The sequence below is a fragment of the Oncorhynchus masou genome, chromosome 13, assembly GCF_036934945.1.
Source record: "Oncorhynchus masou masou isolate Uvic2021 chromosome 13, UVic_Omas_1.1, whole genome shotgun sequence".
NCBI lineage: Eukaryota > Metazoa > Chordata > Actinopteri > Salmoniformes > Salmonidae > Oncorhynchus > Oncorhynchus masou.
The window spans coordinates 63960195-63986309 of record NC_088224.1 but is presented as its reverse complement, the minus strand read 5'-3'; the positions used below and the strand labels follow the sequence as shown (position 1 = coordinate 63986309).

General features: G+C 43.9%; 1 protein-coding gene across 1 annotated transcript in view; it reads left to right on the top strand.

Moving 5' to 3' along the window:
• LOC135553390 (neurobeachin-like) overlaps positions 1-26115 on the top strand; it is a 334327-nt gene that overhangs the window by 268134 nt on the left and 40078 nt on the right. Inside the window, exons 45-48 of the mRNA XM_064985529.1 lie at positions 903-1018; positions 6069-6181; positions 17200-17340; positions 20224-20343. Of these exons, the coding sequence (XP_064841601.1) occupies positions 903-1018; positions 6069-6181; positions 17200-17340; positions 20224-20343 (490 nt within the window). The remainder of the gene's footprint in view (positions 1-902; positions 1019-6068; positions 6182-17199; positions 17341-20223; positions 20344-26115) is intronic.

Here is a 26115-nt window from a genome sequence, read left to right as displayed (position 1 = left end):
AGCAGAGACATTCTAAATCCCATTGCTCCTGTCATTGGAGTGAGTGGTCATTGACCCTGACTGAACTGATCTAATTCTCTAAGTGAAGTCTATAGCACAGAACTGCAACCTGCCTGCATTTCTGACCACTGACCCCACAGTAAAATACACAGAAGGAGACGGATGACAGTCCCTTCACCTTACCTACACTCTGTCATTAATTACCACAAAACACACATCTATTGTTAGCTATCAGTTAGCTAGAGTTAGCTATTGACTGGCTAGTGTTAGCTAGTGTTATCTGTCAACTAGTATTAGCAATCTGCTAGTGTTAGCAATCTGCTAGTGTTAGCTATTGGCTAGTGTTAGCTAGTATTGTTAGCTATTCTAGTGTTAGTTATCAGTCAGTTAACTAGTGTTAGCTATTGTTTGGTATAGTGTTAACAATTGGTGTTAGCTATTGATTGGCTAGTAGTTTTAGCTATTATTAGCTATTGTTTGCCAGACTATGGTTTGGCCTATAACTTGACATTAAGACTGTGAGAGGTTTTTTAGAAACAGCCTCCATCCAACTCTTGTTTCTCACCATGTGTTGAGTTGAAGTCACATCAAGGCCTGCAGGACTCTGACACTTTGGTCATGGCAGTAGAATGCTCCAGTTTCACATGCGGATGAAGTTGACACACTGTGCCAGTGTGTGGTGCTCTGAGCTCTGACTGAATGATTGCCTTTCTGGGAGTGTTGGTCTTTAGCTGGTCAATGTCTGTCTGGTTGTACACGTTGGTTTCTTGAGTACACTTTCAAACCCCTTACATAAACCTCATTGGTTTGAATGAGCCCTGTTCAAAAGTAGTGCATTACATAGGGAAATGGATGGCATTTTGGATACAACCTAAGGTTTTTCTTCCTCTGTTGTTGTGCAGGCGTATCTCCATGGCGACGCCCCGGCAGCTCTTCAAGTCGTCCAACATGACCCAGCGCTGGCAGAGGAGGGAGATCTCCAACTTCGAGTACCTCATGTTCCTCAACACCGTCGCAGGTCAGCATCCCTTCCTCCTCTCCCCTTTCTCAGTCTCCTCCTCTCTCCTCTTTTCCCTCCTCTCCCTTTCTCCTATGCCCTCTCCCCCTCATCTTGGAGGGATCCATGTTGTTGTGTTGAGCAGATGAATGTAGTGTGTTGTTGTTGACTGTTAAAACACGCATTCAGGGCCTACAGGTAAGTTGTCTTTGTTTAAGGAGTAGGATGCTCTGTTCGGTGTTCAGTTCACTCGTAAGCAGTAATACTGTTCGTACTGTAGGTAGCCTACACTTCACTGTTCATGTGGAGGAATAGGACTTTTATTTGACGAAAGAAAAGAAGGAAAATGGAAGCAAGATCACACATCCTCCAGGATAATTAGGGGTTGTGTGTGTGTGTGTGTGTGTGTGTGTGTGTGTGTGTGTGTGTGTGTGTGTGTGTGTGTGTGTGTGTGTGTGTGTGTGTGTGTGTGTGTGTGTGTGTGTGTGTGTGTGTGTGTGCACACGTCTTTGTCGCCTCTCTGATCTGAACTGTGACTAACTGGAGAACGAGAGCGCCTGGCGCACCACTCCTCTCTGTGGGGTGTCACATCCCTCGCTCCCTCGCTCGCTGCAGAGTCATGCATATTTATATTTATCTGTGGCGTGAGTTCGATACATTATTGTCACCTAATTAGATGTACGGCAGACAGAAAAACATGGTGGAAATTCATTAAAAATGTGTGGTAATGACCTGAGCTGCCAAAAGTGTCAGGGAGGTGGGGTGGAAGACAGGAGGGGGTGGAGGGAAGAGAAGAAGGAGAGGAGGGGTGGTTTGGGAGAGGAAGAGAGGTGTTAACGTGCAGCCAGTGCTCTTCTAATTAAACACTATTCTACTGGTATTAACATTCTGACACTTCAGAGTGTGTGTATCATCCTGACACTTCAGAACATGCTGGAACTCTACCCACAATGCACCACACCACCACCCTTGTCTCCCCTCTGCACCCTCACACCCACCTCACCCCCTCACCTCTGTTTTTCCCTACACCACCACCCTAGAATAGCACTGACACATCTACCCACACCACACCACACTGCCATCCCTATCTATCTCCTACACTCTTAAACCCTCACTCTTGTCTCATCCATACACCCTCACATACAGGACCCCCCTCTCCCTCTTACACCCTCACCGAAGAACAGGAACAGGCTACAGCAGAGTTAAATCTACTCACACAGTTATCTCCCCAAGCGAATGCCTAGGCTTAAGCTCAGTGTGCTAATGCAGTCTTGTGACATGCAGGACACTTGGGTACGAACCCAGTCTGTTACAGCAGCTCTGGGAATGAACGGTGTGCATCACCCCGGGGCATGTGTGTGATTTTAGATCTGTAACATCCACAACACCTTGCTCTTACCCTAACCCACTACCATATTGTGTCATCGTTTTCTGCATTTACATTTTGGTCATTTAGCAGAATCTCTGATCCAGAGTGACTTACAATCGCCTTAACCACTCTAACCCTAAGCCAGCATCATAATGTACCATTCACAACACCCAGATCCAACCCTAAGGATTGTCTATACATCACAGCAGCAGCAGAACCACCCTTTCATTAAACTACATTAAACACTCAGCAGCCATCGTATTTGCTGTGGGAACTTCTGTGTACTAATCTAGTACATTATCATTTGCATTTTTAACATCCCTATTTGGGTATGACGTGTTTCTGTCAGAGGAAGTAAAGGTAGCCCCCAGGGACACACAGAGCCGAGAGGTTGGGGACAGAGCAGAACATTGCAGAGTAGAGCAGGGAGGCTAGTCTGAGAGGTTGGGAGGCTAGCGGGCTAGGAGGCTAGGGGGATGGGAGGCTATGGGGTTGGAAGGATGGGAGGCTAGGGGGATGGGAGGCTAGGAGGTTAGAAGGATGGGAGGCTAGGAGGTTGGGAGGGGGATGGGAGGCTATGGGGTTGGAAGGATGGGAGGCTAGGGGGTTAGAAGGATGGGAGGCTAGGAGGTTGGGAGGGGGTTGGGAGGCTAGGGGGTTGGAAGGATGGGAGGCTAGAAGGTTGGGAGGGGGATGGGAGGCTAGGGGTTAGAAGGATGGGAGGCTAGGAGGTTGGGAGAGGGTTGGGAGGCTAGGAGGTTGGGAGGGGGTTGGGAGGCTAGGGGGTTGGAAGGATGGGAGGCTAGGGGGTTAGAAGGATGGGAGGCTAGGGGGTTAGAAAGATGGGAGGCTAGGAGGTTGGGAGGGGGTTGGGAGGCTAGGAGGTTGGGAGGGGGCTGGGAGGCTGGGGGGTTAGAAGGATGGGAGGCTAGGAGGTTCGGAGGATGAGGGGCTGGGAGGATGGGAGGCTGGTAGATTTTGGCTTGGATGTGTTTCAGGAAGCAGAGTGCTGCTGTGTGACTGATGGCTCTGTAAAGATGAAATAGCTGTAGCATTATCTTTGTTGCAGCCTCATCTTTCACTGAGGTACAGTGTGTGTGTGTGTGTGTGTGTGTGTGTGTGTGTGTGTGTGTGTGTGTGTGTGTGTGTGTGTGTGTGTGTGTGTGTGTGTGTGTGTGTGTGTGTGTGTGTGTGTGTGTGTGTGTGTGTGTGTACATGTTTTGTGTGTGTGTGTGACACCATAGTGTTGTTAGAAGAAAAATGTATTGCTGTTTAAACTCTAAACCGTCAGCTTGGAGTGCAGCATGGAAACTTCTTAGTCTACAAACCAAACAAAACTCACTTCAAACCAAACACCTATCACACTGCTGCACATCATCTCACACTAAACTAAGTAAAAGGGTTTTGAATGTCTATCTTGCAGTACCTTGGATTTAATTGAAATTTGTGATTTAATGCATCATTTAAAATAGGTTTAGTTTATTAAAACGATTGTGTCAGTGCTGATAGTGGTCTCCTGTCCTGTTTGACTGGCTGTTGTGGGTTTGCTGCTAGTTTGTAATATTGCTTTATAATAAGTTGTTGATATCACACCATCACACCCATAGCTCTGTTCTCTGATTGGACCGGCTCATAATAGTGCATTCTGATTGGACCAGCTAATAGTGGTGTCTTCTGATTGGACCAGCCCATAACAGTGCTTATTGATTGGACAGCCCATAGCAGTGTCTTCTGTTTGGACCAGCCCATAGCAGTGTCTTCTGATTGGACCAGCCCATAACAGTGTCTTCTGATTGGACCAGCCCATAACAGTGTCTTCTGATTGGACCAGCCCATAACAGTGTCTTCTGATTGGACCAGTCCATAGCAGTGTAAATTAGAGAGGACTTGTGGCAACTTGGAATGATGAGGAACTCCTCATGGGGCGGCAGGGTAGCCTAGTGGTTAGAGCGTTGGTCTAGTAACCGGAAGGTTGCAGGTTCAAACCCCGACAAGGTACAAATCTGTCGTTCTGCCCCTGAACAGGCAGTTAACCCACTGTTCCTAGGCCGTTATTGAAAATAAGAATTTGTTCTTAACTGACTTGCCTGGTTAAATAAAGGTAAAATAAAAAATAAAATAAATGGTTCTCATGGCTGAGTTAGTGTTTTTCCCACTGAAGGGGAAAACTAAGCTCTCACATCTGCATGTGGGCACTGCCATGGCTGAAGTATCCATGGTAACCACCATAGGATGTCCAATCAGCAGACTAGCCTGGTGGTGTCACATGAGGCGTGCTCAATGACAACACGGTGACTAGGAGAACAGTTCTATATCTCTGTAATTACATACACCACAGACTACATATAGACACTACACACACTACGTACAGTATACACACTACACACACACACTTCATATATACCACGTCAGGAGACCCCTTCGCGCCTAACCATGGGCGTATACTCCCTCTCCGGCCTCTAGGTCATCAGGCTGCTGATTATCCTGCATGCTTGTCACCATCGTCTCGTGCACCTCATGACACTCACCTGGACTCCATGACCTCCTTGATTATCTTCCCTATATCTGTCACTCCCCTTGGTTCTTTCCTCAGGTGTTATTGACTCTGTTTTCATGTCGGTGCATTGTTTGTGTTTCATGTTCACTGTTTTGTTTATTTATTAAAACACTCACTCCCTGAACTTGCTTCCCGACTCTCAAAGCAGACGTTACATTGAGTCATGTGCGGGGTCGTGGAGGGGAGATGCTGCACATGTCAAGAAAGTTTTAGCTTTGTTCAATCAGTAGCACACATCATCTACATTTCTCGTGTGTTTGTGTGTGTCTTTGTGGTTTTTGTGGTGTGTATATTTTTTGACAACTGCCAGGTTAAAAATGACCCTAATACAATCATTGTACCCTGGTGGTGTACTTTCATGGAAATATGAACAAAGGGAATGTTTCACTTTTTCTAATGTTGGGGTCACTCTAGGAAAAGTAATCAAATTTCAAGTTGAAAAAATATAATTGTGTCTTTTTATTGTTTCAACCTTAGGCCTATATATCACGGTCGCCATGCATATGAACTAACAGGCTATAGAGCAAACAATACTATTATCACAACACAGGTTGTAATATGGCTTTTTCTCCCCTGGCTTGGCTTCCCCAGTGAATTTACCCATGCACTGCTACTGCCCTGAGTACAGATCACAAAGATCTCCCCCACCACACAAGCCCGAGGGGGTGCAAGACCAGACAGGGAGAAAACGTCAGTGACTCAACCCACTCAAGTCGAGTATAGCGGGGAAAAAAGCCTGGAACGACGTGATGCACCCCTCTTAGGGACGGCATGGGAGAGCACTAGCAAGCCAGTGACTCAGCCTCCGTAATAGGGTCAGAGGCACACACACACACTAAGGCCTCCACACAGAGAGCAGACTGAGGACTATATTAGCGGCTGTGTCGTCCTCCCAGACAGGAAGTTACTCTGTCAGAAACAGGAAGCTGACCTGAGAAGAGTCTGATGGAATGCTCTGGTGGAATGTTGCATGCTGGGTCACCAAAGTAACCTAATCCTTGTGTGTACCCCACAGTTCTCCCCTGTATTCCGCAGATCTCATCCCTCACACATCCTCCCCTGCACCACCTCATCCCCTCCTCTTTTCTCTCACATAACTAATCTAACAGACTTATGTCTGTCTCTGTCTGTCTGTCTGTCTGTAGGGAGGACCTACAATGATCTGAACCAGTACGCCGTGTTTCCCTGGGTTCTCACAAACTACGAGTCCGAGGAGCTGGACCTCACCCTGCCGGGCAACTTCAGAGATCTCTCCAAGGTACTGTCATTTTGGGGGGGGTAAGCACAGGAGTGGTGAGGGTCTCAGTCAGCAAGGGAATTTGCAGACATCATAATGCATACATCATGTGCTCAGTCTGAACCCAGCGCTGGAATGTAGAGAAGGAACTGATAGTTTAACATCACCGCTGGTCCTAACACTGGAATACCACATATTCACTATATAAATCACTACATTTGACCAGTCCCAATAGGGCTCTGGTCAAAAGTGGTGCATTAAATAGGGAAAAGGGTGCCATTTGGAACGCAAACATAACATCCTAACAGATCCCAACCTTGGAATAGCAGCTTAACTGTCTCTGCTCTGTTTGGTACTGTATCGCCTAGGCACAAACTGAATGTTCAAGTGTCTATGCTCTGTTTGGCATGGTACTGTCCTCGACCATCAACAGTAGGAGAGTTTTTAGTGTCTGTATGATGAGGGCTTCTGGCCCTGTTTAACTTCCTAGCAGCTCTCTCTCTTTATCTCTTTCTCTCTCTAAAACTCAGACTCACTGACCTGAAAACAATCTCATTCCTGTCTGAGCTTTCCTTCTCTCTCACTCTATCGCTCCCTCCTTACCCCGTTCCCTTTCGCCCTCAAAGTGCCGACTCCCTGACTCTGAGCTTCATTTTCACATGAACGTTTTTTTTAACCAATTTTCGCCTCAGATCCCAGACAAATGTTTGCTAGGGAGGAAGAGAAGCAGAAGGACAAGCAAGGACGCAGGGAGGAAAGAAGGGGAAAGCAGGGGGGAAGGAGGGGAAAGCCGGGAGAGAAGGAGGGGAAAGCCGGGAGGGAAGGAGGGGAAAGCCGGGAGGGAAGGAGGGGAAAGCCAGGAGGGGAAAGCAGGGGGAAGGAGGGGAAAGCAGGGGGGAAGGAGGGGAAAGCCGGGAGAGAAGGAGGGGAAAGCCGGGAGGGAAGGAGGGGAAAGCCGGGAGGGAAGGAGGGGAAAGCCGGGAGGGAAGGAGGGGAAAGCCAGGAGGGGAAAGCAGGGGGGAAGGAGGGGAAAGCAGGGGGAAGGAGGGGAAAGCAGGGGAGAAGGAGGGGAAAGCCGGGAGGGAAGGAGGGAAAAGCCGGGAGGGAAGGAGGGAAAAGCCGGGAGGGAAGGAGGGAAAAGCAGGAAGGGGGGAAGGAGGGTATAGGAATGAGAGAGATTCACGATGAAAACAAGAAATAACCACAACTTTAGCACCCTGGTAGGTATGTGTACTGATAATGTCAGTGAATACACTTCCCTCCTAACAGTAGTCTGTAAGGGTATTCTTCTCTGCACTTGGTTTATACCAGTTTCACCCAGCCAGTCTAGAAAGTCACTGTGTGAAAATTTCTACTCAGCCCTGTTGGAATTGAAAAAGACAACATTTGGTTTGAGTTGTTCAGGTAGGTAGTATAGTGGGTGATCCAGTATAATTCAGTGTTCACTCTGGCAGCAGGTCTACACACACACACACACACACACACACAGCTTTCCTGTGTCTTCCTGCTGTCGTTTCTGCTCTTCAGTCTGTACACAGCCAGGTGGGCCGTGTGTGTGTGTGTGTCTGAGAGAGCCCGAGCCCTCTGGCCCGGGGAGACAGTTATGTATTGTAATGTATTCCAGTGACATCCTCCCATGCTGTTTACAGGCTGAGCTGCCTTCATTACCATGAGTTCACAGGCCTCTGTCTCCTGACAGTTGTCCTTGAAACCCCAGGGCTCACACACTCACACGTACACACACACACACACACACACACACACACTCACACATGAACACACACACACCTCCAACCCCAGGGCTTCTACCTCCAGAGGTACCCACTAGTAAAGGACTGAACTAGAATGAAGGGGATTGATTTCTCTAATATAAACAGATTAGATAAAGAGCAGGGGGGAGTGAGGAAATAGGGAGGAACTCTGAGAGATACAGTAAGTCTTTTGAACAGAGTCATGTAAAACTACCTTTCTCTGAAACACAAACATCTTCCTATATAGTGCTCTACTTTTGACCAGGCCCTATAGGGCGCTGGTCGAAACTAGTGCACTATGCTGGGAATACAGTTCCATTTGGGAAGCAGCCATCCAGTGATATTTTGGGTGCCAGTACCAGCAGGCTATGTCCTATAGCTCCTGGATGATACACCACTTAATCCTCTCACACACCTACACACACCTGCAAATTACCAGTTGATCAGTGAGCAAGTCATCCGTGTTAAATCCAACTGAACAGAGTGTCCTCTGCCTCAGGGCCATAGTGGAGCATTCCTACAGTCAGATCACAGGCCTGTGGAGCACACACACACACACACACACACACACCCGCTATGTCAGCGGTACAGTTGTGTGGTGGAGCGGTTCATTAGGCTTTAATGATTATTTCCTGCTGACTGACAGGTGGCTGATGGGAAAGGGAAGCTCATCTCCTCATACCTGTTAGTTGATGGAGTGGAAACGCTGATAATCCTATATGAAGGCATACTGAGCGTGCTCTTCTTAACAATCTAGAGCTTTATCACGGATGTTGTTCTACCTTCTTTTGTGTGTCTCTGAAAGGAAGACACTGACTCTGTAAAAACTTCTCTCAGGGAGGAACAGCCAAAGCTGTGAAGTGACAGCAGACATATGTCCCTGATCTACTTTACCTCATAGCTACTGTTACGAAACGGAGAGGTAGTGGGAGCTTGTCCGTGGTGGTCTTCGGACCTGCAACCTTATGAACCAGAACCCTTCACGTTTTCGATCGCTCCAAGACATCTAGCGCCCTTGGAAAAGTTGATATATTTACATTTCACATTTTAGTCATTTAGCAGACGCTCTTATCTAGAGCAAACTCTGGCGTTCGCAAGTGCCTTGCTCTACCAAATGAGCCACACAGGACCATAATGTGCGCATATATGTGCTTATGAACGCAGGGCAGCTACGCTATTATACTGTGTTTACTATTGTGAAGTTACATTCATTTGCCTTCTCTGCTTAGTTGTTGCAAATCCTATTCATGTTTTTAAAAAAGAGTTAACAAAAGTTGTTGCTGAAAAGTTTATTGTGTATGTCGTAGTGAATGTTAGGAATGTAGCTAGCTACATAGACAACTCTGGAGATTTAGTTGTGCTAGTCGTGCATCACTGTATCAATGTTTTAAAGATTGCAACTGAACGTCAGAAATCCTATACCATGAGAGAAACCACCCAAATGAAGAACTCTGAAGAACTAGATTGTAGCTGTTCAAGGTGCTTCTTTTGACAATCCCCAGAGAGAAAACAAGTGTGACTCCTCCTGACAGTTCCGCTGCACTGTACCGTGATGTCATTTCCATTTAAATATAAAATATAAAATGCAGTGTGTCTCCTCGGGAGTTAGCCTAGATATTACCACACGAACTGCAGAACTTTCTCTTTCTCTGTGTTCCACACACTCGCATGCACATGTACACACACACACACACTCCTCTTGGATCCTCCACTTTGGGGTCTACTCTCTGCAGTCAGAGAATGATCCTAATTACATGTGATGAGTGGTTTATCTAGTGTAGCATGTGACAGCCCTATAATCCAACAGCGAGGTTTGATCATGTCTTGTTTTGTGGTGAAGGTAGATATCACTAGGTCAGGTGTTATTTATGGGAGTGAACTCAGAATGAGCTAAATGCCGAGCTGTCTAAAGCACTTGTTTTTATTGTCTCCTTATCATGTCCTGTATTTACATAACCACCTGGGAATAGGGAGCTGGTGATTACTGTGTGTTAGAGGAAAGGTAAAGAATTTTTTGTTGTTGTCAGTACTCTACCCCACTAACCAGCCATGGAAGCGGGTCCAATATGGCACCCTATTACCTATATAGTGCACAACTTCTGACGAGGAGCCTATATCCCTATCTCCCACACAATATCTATTTTAGCACTTTAGCTTGCTAACATTAGCATCAAAAATTAGCAACATGGTTCCATCAATTAACCTTAAGTAACTTAGTTGCTACTAGAATCAACACACTTAACATTCCTGGTTGCTTTAAAGTATGTTTATGTCAAGAAATCAATGAAATACCACGTTGTAGCAAAGTTAGCTAGGTAGCTAGCTGTCACACATCAACAACATAGAAGGTTGGAGTATAACCAAAGATGTATGTTGTTTTGTTTGAGTGAACTAGCCAAACATTTTTATTATCCAAATGGCACCCTATGGACCATGGTCAAAAGTAGTATGCTATATAGGGAATAGGGTGCCAGGTTGATGGTGCGGCATGCATGTGAAAGGCTTAGAGCTTTAGAAGGGCCTTATGGTCACTTAAGACCCAACACTATCTACCATGTTAACAGCTTTTTAATGTCTTACTAATGAGCTAGTTTAGCAGGCTAAAGCCCCCATATCTTTTTATAGGCTAAGAGCTGTCTGTGAGGGTGACAGAGGAAGCCGGTAAGATGTAATAGACAAGACACACTATAACCAACATAAGCCATGCGTAGTAAATCACGAATGGTGGCAATTCAACATGTAGACAAGTCTGGAAATGAAAAGAAAACGACGGCCGATGTTCTGTGGCGATATGACGTCCACCTGCTGCTTTTAACCGTTTGTCTGCGCAGTTTTTTCCTCGCTGCTGGGTCTAATGGAAATATTCATATTGACAGTCTCTTTGTATTTGGGGTTCTTAGCTTGCTATCAGACCGCGTTAGCTGTGAGACCAAGTTAGCAATGAGACCAAGTTAGCAATGAGATCATAATAGCTGTGAGACCACGTTAGCTGTGAGACCACGTTAGCTGTGAGACCACGTTAGCTGTGAGACCACGTTAGCTGTTGAAACCCAGTCCGTCCTATTAGCTGTCTGTGCCGTCCAGCTGCAGCTATGATTGGGCTAAGCTGACTGAGACCAGCCTGGTTCCTCCTGGACATTTAACAACCTGTCTGACTTCCTGTAGCCAACAGCCCAATCACAGCCGGCCCCAGACGCCACAGCCTATTATCACCCCGTAAATCTCAGCAGATCTCAATAAACTTCTCTTCCATTCTCCCTCATCATGCTAACATTGATGTCGACGGTCATTATGTTGGAGAGGAAAGAAAGGAACGTAAGAAACCAGACGTGACCAGTTGATTTGGAGGGAGAGAGTTGAGCGCAAGTCAAACATTCCTACTAATGCCATGTGTTCTGTGCCACATAGAGAGAGGTATGGGCTGTGGGAACATAATGAAGATGATGAGACAGTCTACGCTGCATCTCATTTGGAACACTATTCACTATATATCCAGGGTCCTCTGGTCAAAAGTAGTGCATTATATAGTGAATAAAATTCCATTTGGAAAGCAGATTTGTGTTGCAACACTTATATAACTCCAGCCATGGGAATTCTGGAGTAACGGCAAGTTACTAATGATTTGATATTAAAGTAATTGTATTTTTTGTCATTGGTCTCGCAACTAGCTGCACCTTGTCTGAATCAAATTAAATGAAATAAAATTGCATTAGTCGCATGCACCAAATACAACAGGTGTAGACCTTACAGTGAAATGTTTACTTACGAGCCCTTAACCAACAATGCAGTTTAAAAAAAATATGAGTAAGAATACGGAAAAAAAAGTTATTAAAGAGCAGCAGTAAAATAACAATAGCGAGACTATATACAGGGGGGTACGGGTACAGAGTCAATGTGTGAGGGCAGTTCAGGTAATATGTACATGTAGGTAGAGTTATTAAAGTGACTATGCATCAACGATAACAACAGAGAGTAGCAGCAGTGAAAAGGGGGGGGGCACTGCAAATAGTCTGGATAGCCATTTGATTAGATGTTCAGGAGTGGTATGGCTTGGGGGTAGAAGCTGTTTAGAAATCTCTTGGACCTTGTCTTGGTGCTCTGTACCGCTTGCCATGCGGTAGCAGAGAGACGAGTCTATGACTAGGGTGGCTGGAGTCTTTGACAGTCTTTTGGGCCTTCCTCTGACACCGCCTGGTGTACAGGTCCTGGATGGCAGGAAGCTTGGCCCCAGTGATGTACTGCGCCGTATGCACAACCCGCACAACCTAATTATGGTGTTGGAGTCATGCCTGGCCGTGCAGTCATGAGCGAACAGGGAGTACAGGAGTGGACTGTGCACGCACCCCTGAGGGGCCCCTGTGTTGAGGATCAGCGTGGCGGATGTGTTGTTACCCACCCTTACCACCTGGGGGCGGCCCGTCAGGAAGTCCAGGATCCAGTTGCAGAGGGAGGTGTTCAGTCCCAGGGTCCTTAGCTATTTGATAAGCTTTGAGGGCACTATGGTGTTGAATTCTGGGCTCTAGTCAATGAATAGTATTCTCACATAGGTGTTCCTTTTGACCAGGTTGGAAACGGCAGTGTGGAGTGCGATAGAGATTACATCATCTGTGGATCTGTTAGGGCGGTATGCAAATTGGTGTGGGTCTAGGGTTTCTGGGATAATGGGTGTGATGTGAGCCATGACCAGCCTTTCAAAGCACATCATGGCTACAGACATGAGTGCTACAGGTCAGTAGTCATTTAGGCAGGTTACCTGTCAAATGGATGGCGAGGGTGAGCTTTGTATGCGTCTCTGTGTGTGGAGTGAAGGTGGTCCCTATGTTTTGTTTCACTCTGGTTGCACATTAAACATGCTGATAGAAATTTTGTAAGATGGTTTTAAATTTCCCTGCATTAAAGTTCCCGGCTACATGGAGCGCGGCCTCAGGGTGAGCATTTTCCTGTGTGCTTATGGCGGAATACAGCTCATTCAGTGCGGTGTTAGTGCGAGCATCAGTCTGTGGTGGTATGTAGACAGCTACGACAAGTACATATGAAAACTCTCTAGGCATAGTTGAAGTCGGAAGTTTACATACACTTATGTTGAAGTCATTAAACTCGTTTCTCAACCACTCCACAAATTTCTTGTTAACAAACTGTTAACCAGTTTGAAATAAACTGGTTCATGAAAATCGCAAATGAAATGAAATAAATATATTCAAACACAAGCTTAGCCTTTTGTTAACAACACTGTCATCTCAGATTTTCAAAATATGCGTTACAGCCAACGCTAGACAAGCATTTGTGTAAGTTTAGCATGGCATAATGCTATGCTAGGCTGTGCTGGCAGCAGGCAACATTTTCACAAAAATAAGAAAAGCAACCAAATTAAATAATTTACCTTTGAAGAACTTCAGATGCTTTCACTCAGGAGACTCCCAGTTAGATAGCAAATGTTCCTTTTTTCCAAAAACAATGTTTTTGTAAGCGAAAAACGTCACGTTTGTTCATCCTGATTTGCTGAGGAAATCGACAGAAAAATACTTAAACTATAATGCATTAGCATAACGCAACTTTTTCTATTCATGAAAATCGCAAATGAAATGAAATAAATATATTGAAACACAAGCTTAGCCTTTTGTTAAATACACTGTCAGCTCAGATTTTCAAAATATGCTTTTCAACCAAAGAGAATTGATAGCCTAGCATAGCATTAAGCCTAGCATTCAGCAGGCAACATTTTCACAAACAAAAAAAAGCATTCAAATAAAATCATTTACCTTTGAAGAACTTCGGATGTTTTCAATGAGGAGACTCTCAGTTAGATAGCAAATGTTCATTTTTTCCAAAAAGATTATTTGTGTAGGAGAAATCGCTCCGTTCTGTTCATCACTTTTGGCTAACAAAAAAAAACGAAAATTCATTCACTACAACGCCAAACTTTTTTCCAAATGAACTCCATAATATCGACAGAAACATGGCAAACGTTGTTTAGAGTCATCCTCAAGGTGTTTTTCAAATATCTATTCGATGAGAAATCATTCGTGGCAGTTGGGTTTCTCCTCAGTAGCAAACGGAAAAGTACTGCAGCTGGAGATTACGCAATAATTGCAACGGAGGACACCAAGCGACCACCTGGTAAATGTAGTTTCTTATGGTCAATCTTCCAATGATATGCCTACAAATATGTCACAATGCTGCAGACACCTTGGGGAAAACGTGGAAAACGTAAGCTGACTCCTAGCTCCTCCACAGCCATATAAGGAGTCATTGCTATGAGGCGGTTTCAAAAAATGCGTCACTTCCTGATTGGATTTTTATCTGTTTTTTTTCTGTAACATCAGTTCTGTGGCACTCACAGACAATATCTTTGCAGTTTTGGAAACGTCAGAGTATTTTCTATCCAAAGCTGTCAATTATATGCATAGTCGAGCATCTTTTCGTGACAAAATCTCTTGTTTAAAACAGGAGCGTTTTTCATCCAAAAATTTAAATAGCGCCCCCTATATCCAAATGTTTAACAAACTGTTTTGGCAAGTCGGTTAGGACATCTACTTTGCGCATGACACAAGTCATTTTTCCAACAATTGTTTACAGACAGATTATTTCACTTATAATTCCCTGTATCACAATTCCAGTGGGTCAGAAGTTTACATACTGTTGACTGTGCCTTTAAACAGCTTGGAAAACTCCATAAATGATGGCATGGCTTTAGAAGCTTCTGATTTACATAATTTGTCATTTAGATGTATTTCAAGGTCTACCTTCAAACTCAGTGCCTCTTTGCTTGACATCATGAGAAAATGAAAAGAAATCAGCCAAGAACTCAGAAAAATAACTGTAGACCTCCACAAGTCTGGTTCATCATTGGGAGCAATTTCCAAATGCCTGAAGGTACCATGTTCATCTGTACAAACAATAGTACGCACGTATAAACACAATATCTATATCCATGATAAAACGAGTCCTATATCGACATAACCTGAAAGGCCACTCAGCAAGGAAGAAGCCACTGCTATAAAAAGCCAGACTACGGTTTGCAACTGCACATGGGGACAAAGATTGTACTTTTTGGAGAAATGTTCTCTGGTCTGATGAAACAAAAATAGAACTGTTTGGCCATAATGACCATTGTTATGTTTGGAGGAAAATAGATGGCATCATGAGTATGGAAAAATATGTGGATATGTTGAAGCAACATCTCAAGACATCAGTCAGGAAGTTAAAGGTTGGTCGCAAATTAGTCTTCCAAATGGACAATGACCCCAAGTACAAGTCCAAAGTTGTGGCAAACAGTTTAAGGACAACAAAGTCAAGGTAGCCATCACAAAGCCCTGACCTCAATCCTATAGAATATTTGTGGGCAGAACTGAAAAAGCGTATGCGAGCAAGGAGGCCTACAAACCTGACTCAGTTACACCAGCTGTCAGGAGGAATGGGCCAAAATTCACCCAACTTATTGTGGGAAGCTTGTGGAAGGCTACCCGAAACGTGTCTCCCCAATTTCGTGGTATCCAATTGTTTAGTAGCTACTATCTTGTCTCGTCGCTACAACTCCCGTACGGGCTCGGGAGAGACTAAGGTTGAAAGTCATGCGTCCTCCAATACACAACCCAACCAAGCCACACTGCTTCTTAAGAGGGAAGCCCAAGTTAAACAACTTAAAGGCAATGCTACCAATTACTAATTGACTTCTGACCCACTGGGAAGGCGATTAAAGAAATAAAAGCTGAAATAAATCATTCTCACTACTATTATTCTGACATTTCACATTCTTAAAATAAAGTGGTGATACTAACTGACTTAAGACAGGGAATTTTTACTAGGATTAAATGTCAGGAATTGTGAAACTGAGTTTAAATGTATGTTAGCTAAGGTGTATGTAAACTTCTGAGTTCAACTGTAGATACTGTGGACTACAGCTTATCATGATATACTCTTCCTCAGGCGAGCAAAACCTTGAGACTTCCTTAGATATCGTGCACCAAGTGTTATTTATAAACATACATAGTACGCCGCTGTTCTGTCCTAACGATACAGCGTATAACCAGCCAGCTGGATGTTGATAATGTCGTCGTTCAGCCACAACTCCGTGAAGCATAAGATATTACATTTTTGAATGACCCATTGGTAGTTTAATTTTCCGCGTAGATCATCGATTTTATTTTGCTAGCAGAATGGAAGGAAGTGGTGGTTTATTCAGTCGCCTACGAATTCTCAGAAGGCAGCCCGACCTCTGGCCCCTTTTTCCCCCGCTTTCTCTTCACGCAAATGACGGGGATCTGGCCTGCTTCCGGGAAAACAGTATATCATTCACGGACTCGTTAAAGGAAAAAAATGGATTCTGCCAGTCCGTGGTGAGTAACCACAGTTCTGATGTCCAGAAGTTATTTTCGGGTCATAAGAGATGGTAGCAGCAACATTATGCACAAAATAAGTTACAAAATAAGTTACAAACAATGCAAAGAAAAAAAAAGAATACGTAAAATGTCAGCCTTGTTCTCCGGCGCCATCTAGGTCTTTGTTGGGGTGGAGTTCCCATGATTCCTGTGGTCAATCCAAGATATGGCTGCCTCATGCATAAAACACACACATCCACTGTATCTTTAGCACTGAGTGTATTAATATTGACTGCCAATGTATCTCCAAGGCCTGCCTGTGGGCCAGGGTGATTGAAAAGACAGAGAAAGCAATTTAACCTCCACTAAATCAATTTTAATAGACTAATTAGATTGCCTTTAAAAACACATGAGAAAGCAAAGGCTTGGGACCCAGAGTGAGTCTCAGTGTCATATTATTGGCGTAGGGCCCATCCCAAATGGCATCCTATTACCTCGAGAGTATACTACTTTTGCCCAGAGCCCTATGGGCCCTGGTCAAAAGTTGTACTCTATATTGGGAATAGGTTGCTATTTGGGACACAGTGTCGGCAAAGTACAGAGAGGTTGGGATCCAGAATGTAATATTGACTTGGCCTCTGTTCCAGAGTTATGGTGGAAGAATGAAACACTCTATCAAAGGCCAACAGTTGGGTTGTAAAGTCATGTATTTCTTGATTTATCCATTGACTAACTAATTACTGTAATATCAATAGCAGATCTTAAACTCCTGGAGGGATGTGGCATTTTTTTTTTACCATGACAACATGGCAGGACACATTCAAATGCCTAATTTGGCCCGGGGGCCGTTTGTTTGACCACCCTGCCCTAGGAGTTGCCTGTCTACGAAATCTTAAACATCAGTTATATACTGAACATCATATGCTCTATCTACTGTATGTAACTTATTGTCTTCCTGTTTCTCCCTCAGCCAATTGGAGCATTGAACCCGAAGCGTGCAGTGTTCTATGCAGAGCGCTACGAGACATGGGAAGAGGACCAGACCCACCCATATCACTACAACACCCACTACTCCACCGCTAACTCCACCCTGCTCTGGCTGCTTAGGATAGTACGTACTCTATACCCCATCCACCCAATACCCTATTCCTTGTACCCTATACCTGCAAAAGTGGGTTGTTGATTTTTTTTAAAGTCCATTATCATGTCTACATTCTTTCTATCTGATTTTAGACGTTTGAGTGTAGACGTACAGTACCAGTCAAAAGTTTAGAAACACCTACTCATTCAAGGGTTTCTTTATTTTTACTATTTCTTGTAGAATAATATTGAAGACATCAAAACTATGAAATAACACATACGGAATCATGTAGTAACCAAAAAATGGTTAAACAAACCAAAATATATTTTATATTTGAGATTCTTCAATGTAGCCACCCTTTGCCTTGATAACAGCTTTGCACACTCTTGGCATTCTCTCAACCAGCTTCATGAGGTAGTCACCTGGAATGCATTTCAATTAACAGGTGTGCCTTGTTAAAAGTTAATTTGTGGAATTTCTTTCTTCTTAATGCGTTTGAGCCAATCGGTTGTGTTGTGACAAGGTAGGGGTGGCATACAGAAGATAGACCAAATCCATATTATGGCAAGAACAGCTCAAATAAAGAAAGAGTCCATCATTATTTTAAGGCATGAAGGTCAGTCAAGTGCAGCCACAGAAAACATCAAGTGCTATGATGAAACTGGCTATCATGAGGACCGCCCAGGAAAGGAAGACCCAGAGTTACCTTTGCTGCCGAGGAAAAGTTCATTAGAGTTACTAACCTCAGAAATTGCAGCCCAAATAAATACTTGACAGAGTTCAAGTAACAGATACATCTCAACATCAACTGTTCAGAGGAGACTGCGTGAATCAGGCGATCATGGTCGAATTGCTGAAAAGAAACCACTAAAGGACTAAAGGACCAATAAGAAGAAGAGACTTGCTTGGGCTAAGAAACACAAGCAATGGACATTAGACCGGTGGAAATCTGTCCTTTGGTCTGATGAGTCCGAATTTGAGATTTTTGGTTAGAATTCAAGGTACTCTTAACCAGCATGGCGACCACAGCATTCTACAGTGATACGCCATACCATCTGGTTTGCGCTTAGTGGGACTATAATTTGTTTTACAACAGGACAATGACCCAACACACCTCCAGGCTGTGTAAGGGCTATTTGACCAGGAAGGAGAGTGATGGAGTGCTGCATCAGATGACCTGGCCTCCACAATCCCCCGACCTCAACCCAATTGAGATAGTTGGGGGTGAGTTGGACCGTAGAATGAAGGAAAAGCAGCCAACAAGTGCTCAGCAAAGCTGTCATCAAGGCAAAGGGTGGCAACTTTGAAGAATCTCAAATATAATTATATTTGTTTAACACTTTGTTGGTTATGGTTATTGGTTATTTCATAGTTTTGATGTCTTCACTATTGTTCTATAATGAAGAAAATAGTAAAAAATAAAGAAAAACCCTTGAATGAGTCGGCGTGTCCAGACGTTTGACTGGTACTGTAAGTTGTTTATCCAAAATAATATGTTCAAAATGGCAGCTAGTATGTTAGTTAGATAGTAAGTCACACAATCTACACAGTTGAAAGGACATTGACGCTATATAGTGTTTAGTAAATACCAGTGGAATCCAAATGGTGAGATAAAGGGTTAGCCCTCTTGGGGTTTGGCCATATTTGATATGTTAGGCAGTTCGTTAATTGGAGAAAGCTTGATGGGGAGTTAGTAGCACCCTCCCCCTGTTCTCCCTTTGCCTGCCACTCTCCTCCTCCTCTCCCCCTCGTTAGCAGAGGGTCTGTTGAATTAGAAGAGTTCCTCTGACAGCACTTACACCGCTTCTCACTACCCACACTCCTCCTCTCCTCCTCTCCACCCTACATCCCACCATCAGAACACTGTCTCCATCTCAGACTTGGAACACCACATACGGCATCAGCCAATTACCACCGTCGCTCCCGGCGACCAGAAAGCACTGTAATTAATACTCCCTAAGGCATTGTGGGTAATGTACAGTAGGGGAGGACAGACAGACAGACACAGAGACACACTTGTCTGGCACAAGAACCTCACATACACAGACACAAACACACCATAGTGGTAAAGAGGTCAATGGAACTCGACCCAAACAATGGAAATGCCATGGAAAGGTATTGGGGAAAGACGCTGTGGGGGAAAGATTGCGAATCTCCTCTTTGCCCTCCAGCAAAATTACCCTACATTTAGGCTATTGATTATATGTTTATTGTGTACTTCTAAATGTTATGCAGCGAAAACAGCTAAATATATCAAAATCGTACTTTAGTAATCACATTGTGGGCCTGTTACAATACATCAATCATAACGGATTTGAACAATATCCACTTTGTTAGATCAGATTTGTTGAATGTGCATCAATCCGGCGTCCTTCTTCTAATTCTGGGCTCCTGAGTGGCGCTGCGGTCTAAGGCACTGCATCTCAGTGCTTGAGGTGTCACTGCAGACTCTGGTTTGAGTCCAGGCTGAATCACAACCGGCCGTGATTGGGAGTGCCATAGGGTGGCACACAATTGACCCAATGTCGTCTGGGTTTGGCTGGAGTAAGCAGTCATTGTAAATAAGAATTTGTTCTTAACTGACTTGCCTATTTAAGTAAAGTTTAAATAAATACAATTGAAATTCTATCCCCCACAGTCTGTGTTCCATTGACCTCTTTACCACATCTATGGTTCCAATAAGAGACATTCTTATTGTCCCTTCTCTCTGTCACAACCAGTAGAATTCAGCCATTAGCTCTCCTTTAGAGGAGTAGAAATTATTCATTCTGAACATGCAATAGAAAATCTAGTTCGCTGACAGTATGGTTTGGAATGGGGGTGTTATGTGTGTTCTTTTGTTTGTTTGTGTGTCTGTGTGTCCATGAAACATCCTTTGCTCAAAGTAAAATGTGTGTGTGTTTTCTCTTGCAGGAGCCTTTCACCACGTTCTTCCTGAAAGCTAACAACAACAAGTTTGACCATCCAGACCGGACCTTCTCAGCCATCACCCGCTCCTGGAGGCACTGCCAGAGAGACACCTCAGACGTCAGGGTGTGTGTCTTTGTGTCTGTGTGTGTGTGTGTGTCTGTCTGTGTCTGTGTGTGTGTGTGTCTGTGTGTGTCTGTCTGTGTCTGTCTGTCTGTCTGTGTGTGTGTGTGTGTGTGTAAGTGTGTGTAAGTGTGTGTAAGTGTATGGCCATGAAACAACCTCTGCTCAATGTAAATACTCTGGATCTGTGTCCACGGTGGATCTGTTCACCGGTTTCCAACCCAGAAGGAAACGTCACAATAAAATATATATCCCATGAATTATAAATAACACTGTGCTCAAACTGAGGAACAGAGACATGGTACACTGTGCATAACTAAAACACTTAAAAATACATACTTGATTTACCTCTTATATAAAAAAAACATTACTTTAAAAAAGAAAGGAGTGCTGTACTCTATGTGAACAAAGGCTGAAGACAAAGAAAGAAATCCTCTCCTTCCATCCTCAGAAGAGCAGTCGGAGGTTGTATCCCAAATGGCTCCCTATTAGTCCTCCTCAAAAGTAGTGCATTTTATAGAGAATCGGGTGCCATTTGGGACACAGACAGAGAAACGCTGAACCACCACCACGGTCACTCTGTAACACAGCGGGAACAGCTCTGACCTCAAAGTGTCAGATATTTCTAGAACACCCCGTGTCGGGTTAGTGTTGCCCCAGGCAATTAATATAGCATTAATGACAAAAGCTATTTAAAATGTAGTGTTTTATGTCCGGACAGGGCTTTTCCTGGGCTCAGCTTGGGGAGGAGGGGGAGAGGGCAGCACACCAGCCAACATGCCCTGTTAACAAATACATGCTACTTTAAACTACTTGTATGTCTGTATGTCTGTTGAAACACACAGAACATGGCTGCTGGTCTATCAGCACAAAGGAGACAGAGACAAGATATTACAACCGCAGCTGTGTTTTGTTATGTATTAGTAACAGGAATTATTCTGCTAAATTGTTTAATCTACACACACAGTTCTACCTTCATACACAGTTTTACCTTCATACACACAGTTATACGTAGGTGCACACAGTTACCTATGTACACAGTTACCAACATACACAAAGTGTTACCTACATTATGACACAGTACAGGACTGGGGGAGTGGGAGGGGGCCTTAGCAGGGGTGGGCTGACCACCTACAAGAGCAAGTCAATATGGAGCGACCTTGTTCTAGCATCCCTCCACCCCCCACCCTCCTCCACTTCACAATTCATTTTAACAGTGTTAATAATCCATGTCTCTGTGTCCCCACTAGTGTGTGTGTGTCATGTGCGTGCTTGCCTGCATGCATGTGTGAGTGAAAGAGGGAGAGGCAGACTTGTCTATGAGTAGTCCCGGTAACAGTACCAGTAACCTCCCAGAACGCTGCCAGTGTGTCACCTGAAGGGATCTATGCTGTTAGCTGTCTATGGAGGCTTTTAGCTATCTGTGCAGCCTGTTAGCTATCTATGCAGCCTGTTAGCTATCTATGCAGCCTGTTAGCTATCTATGCAGCCTGTTAGCTATCTATGCAGCCTGTTTGCTATCTATGCAGCCTGTTTGCTATCTATGCAGCCTGTTTGCTGTCTATGCAGCCTGTTTGCTGTCTATGCAGGCTGTTTGCTGTCTATAGAGCCTGTTAGCTATCTATGGGCTTTTAGATATCTATGCAACCTGTTAGCTATCTATGGAGGTTGTTAGCTGTCTATGGAGGCAGTTAGCTATCTACGCAGGCTCTTAGCTATCTACGGAGGCTGTTAGCTATCTACGGAAGCTGTTAGCTATCTACGGAAGCTGTTAGCTATCTACGGAAGCTGTTAGCTATCTACGGAAGCTGTTAGCTATCTACGGAGGCTGTTAGCTATCTATGGAGGCTGTTAGCTATCTGTGGAGGCTGTTAGCTATCTATGGAGGCTGTTAGCTATCTATGGAGGCTGTTAGCTATCTATGGAGGCTGTTAGCTATTTTTGCAGGCTGTTAGCTATTTTTGCAGGCTGTTAGCTATTTTTGCAGGCTGTTAGCTATCTATGGAGCCTGTTAGCTATCTATGGAGGCTCCGTGATTGACTTGTTCAGCCCATTAACAGGCTGTTGCTGTATTAATGGCTGACAGGGGAGCTGGGCTCGAAAATGGAGCTGGCAGCTTTAACAGCTTGGTGCTGAGTTTTGACAGGGAAGTTTACAAATAGAGAGAGTAAGGGGGAGGGAGGAAGGGAGGGGGAGAGAGAGAAAGGGAGGGAGAGAGAGAGAGAAAGGGAGGGAGAGAGAGAGAGAGGAAGGGTTGGAGGGGAAGAGAGAGAGGACCGAGAAACAGACAGACAGACGGACGGACGGACAGGAGGGAGGGAGGGACAGCCTCAAGTGTTGTGGTCCGTTGGAGGGTGAAATGTGACCAACAGCAGACTCCAGTATTTTATTGGGGTGTTTCCTGTCATGCCACCTTCCTCTGTAAACCCTGATTTACCGTCCTAAAGCCCTGCCTGTAATCCTCCTGTAGTTATCAGCCCATAGGCAACAGGCCTGGTCAAACTCCCATAGGCCTGGTAAAAACCAACAGTATTACAGAACACGACAAACACTGCTTTCATAAAACAGCCCTCATACTAGCGCTGAACCAGCTAGGAGGCCAAGCACATTGTAAACACACACACACACAGTCACTGACATACACACACACACGCGTGCACACACACACACATATGCACGCACACACACACCAACACGAAGTCACCCCCCACACATGGCACGCACACACATGGCACACATACAAACACATGCACCTCCTGACACACACACAGTCCTAGATAAACAGAGTTGAAATGCGTTTAAATGGTTTTCTAATGAGGGCTCTGACAGAGAAAGGAGGGAGGTGCCACATTCCTGTTGTGCACATGGTCCAATGTACAGAGGCATCTGTAAGAGAGAGAGGAGTGGAGTGGAGTTGAGTGGAGGGGAGGAGAGGAGAGGAGAGGAGGCTCTGTGATTGGCTAAAGCAGTGGCCACTAACTGGTCGATCTTCAAGGCCTTGCGATCCCAAAAAATTGCACTGTTGGTCTTAGATGTACTTGATTCAGTTGGGCCTAAAATAGTTTATACAAAATATTTTGGTGTGACTCCTTTGTGGATGATGTTAAACATATTTGTTGGTCTGATGTGATTATTAATAAGGAGCCCCCAGACACGGCACTTTATTGCTTCTTCCAGTTACTGATAAACATGCACCTGTTAAGAAACTGACTGTTAAATCTGTTAAGGCTCCATGGATTGATGAGGAATTGAAAAATTGTATGGATGAAAGAGATAGGGCAGAAGGAGTGACTAAGTCGGGCCACACATCTGACTTACTGCAAGTTAAGAAATTATGTGACTAAACTCAACAAAAAGAAAAAGAAACTGCATTATAAAACCAATTTAAAAAACTTTAGAGTAATTATGTTCAGAAAGACAAATTCAACTCCATCTTACATCGAATCAGATGGCTTTTTAATTACAAAACCATTTGATGTTGCCAATTATTTTAATGATTACTTAGGCAGGAAATGCCAACAACATTGAGCCAGTGTACTCATGCATAAAAAAATAACAATTTAAGAAAGCATTGCAAGTTTGAATTTTGTAAAGTTAGTGTGGGAGAGGTGAAAATATTATTGTTAGCCAACTGCAATTTTCCTGAGTCCTTTTTTGTGGCACCTGACCACACGACGGAACAGTAGTCAAGGTGCGACAAAACTAGGGCCCGTAGGACCTGCCTTGTTGATAGTGTTGTTAAGAAGGCAGAGCATCACTTTATTATAAACAGACTTATCCCCATTTTAGCTACTACAGCATCAATATGTTTTGACCATGACAGTTTACAATCTAGGGTTACTCCAAGCAGTTTAGTCATCTCAACTTGCTCAATTTCCACATTATTTATTACAAGATTTAGTTGAGGTTTATGTTTAGTGAGTGTTTTGTTCCAAATACAATATTTTAAGTTGTAGAAATATTTAGGGCTAACTTATTCCCTGCCACCCAATCTGAAACTGCAGCTCTTTGTTGAGTGTTGCAGTTATTTCAGTCGCTGTAGTAGCTGACGTGTATAATGTTGAGTCATCTGCATACATAGACACCCTTGCTATACTCAGTTAGTGGCATGTCGTTAGTAAAAATGGAAAAGAACAAGGGGCCTAAACAGCTACCCTGGGGAATTCCTGATTCTCACTGGATTATATTTGAGAGGCTTCCATTAAAGAACACCCTCTTTGTTCTGTTAGACAAGTAACTCTTTATCCACATTATAGCAGTGTGTGTAAAGTCATAACACATACATTTTTTCATCAACAGACTATGATCGATAATGTCAAAGGCTGCACTGAAGTCTAACAAGACAGCCCCCACAATCATTTTATCATACATTTTTCTCAGCCAATCATCAGTAATTTGTGTAAGTGCTGTGATCGTTGAGTATCCTTCCATATAAGCATGCTGAAATTCTGTTGTCAATTTGTTTATTGTAAAATAGCACTGTATCCAGTCAAATACAATTTTTTCCAGAAGTTTACTAAGGGTTAGTAACAGATTGGTCGGCTATTTGAGCCAGTAAAGGGGGCTTTACTATTCTTGGGTAGCGGAATTACTTTAGCTTCCCTCCAGGGCTGAGGGCACACGCTCTAGTAGGCTTAAATTGAAGATGTGGCAAATAGGAGTGGCAATATCGTCTGCTATAAATCAACTCTTCCACACTGACTTTACGGAATTCAAAAGTACAGCTCTTGTCTTTCATAATTTGGTTCAATATACTTGGATGTGTAGTGTCAGCGTTTGTTGCTGGAATGTTATCCCTAACTTTGCTTATCTTGCCAATAAAAAGTAATTAAAGTAGTTTGCAATATCAGTGGGCTCTGTGATGAATGAGCCATCTGATTCAATGAATGAATTAGCTGAGTTGGCTTTATTCCCAAAATTTCATTTAAGGTGCCCCAAAGCTTTTTACTATCATTCTTTAAATAATTTATCTTTGTTTCGTAGTGTAGTTTATTTTTATTTACTTTAGTCACATAAGTTCTTAATTTGCAGTAGAGTTGCCAATCAGTTGGGCTGCCAGACTTAATTGTCAGACCTTTTGCCTCATCCCTCTAAACCATACAATTTTTCAAATCCTCATCAATCCAAGGGGATTTAACAGTTTTTACAGTCATTTTCTTAACAGCTGCGTGGATTTGGATACTGCTTAAAAACAAATTTATGCAGCCTTAGTAGAGATGTGATCAATACATGTTGATGATTTAATTCCTGTGCTGTTTGTAACTACCCTGGTAGGTTGACTGACAATCTGACCCAGGTTGCAGGCACTGGTTACAAGTTTTTTCTTGAGTGGGGAGCTTGATGATAGCCAGTCAATATTTAAATCACCCCAAAAATATACTTCTCTGTTGATATCACATACATTATTTTTTACATTTACATTTAAGTCATTTAGCAGACGCTCTTATCCAGAGCGACTTACAAATTGGTGAATTCACCTTCTGACATCCAGTGGAACAGCCACTTTACAATAGTGCATCTAAATCATTAAAGGGGGGGGTGGTGAGAAGGATTACTTATCCTATCCTAGGTATTCCTTGAAGAGGTGGGGTTTCAGGTGTCTCCGGAAGGTGGTGATTGACTCCGCTGTCCTGGCGTCGTGAGGGAGTTTGTTCCACCATTGGGGGCCAGAGCAGCGAACAGTTTTGACTGGGCTGAGCGGGAACTGTACTTCCTCAATGGTAGGGAGGCGAGCAGGCCAGAGGTGGATGAACGCAGTGCCCTTGCTTGGGTGTA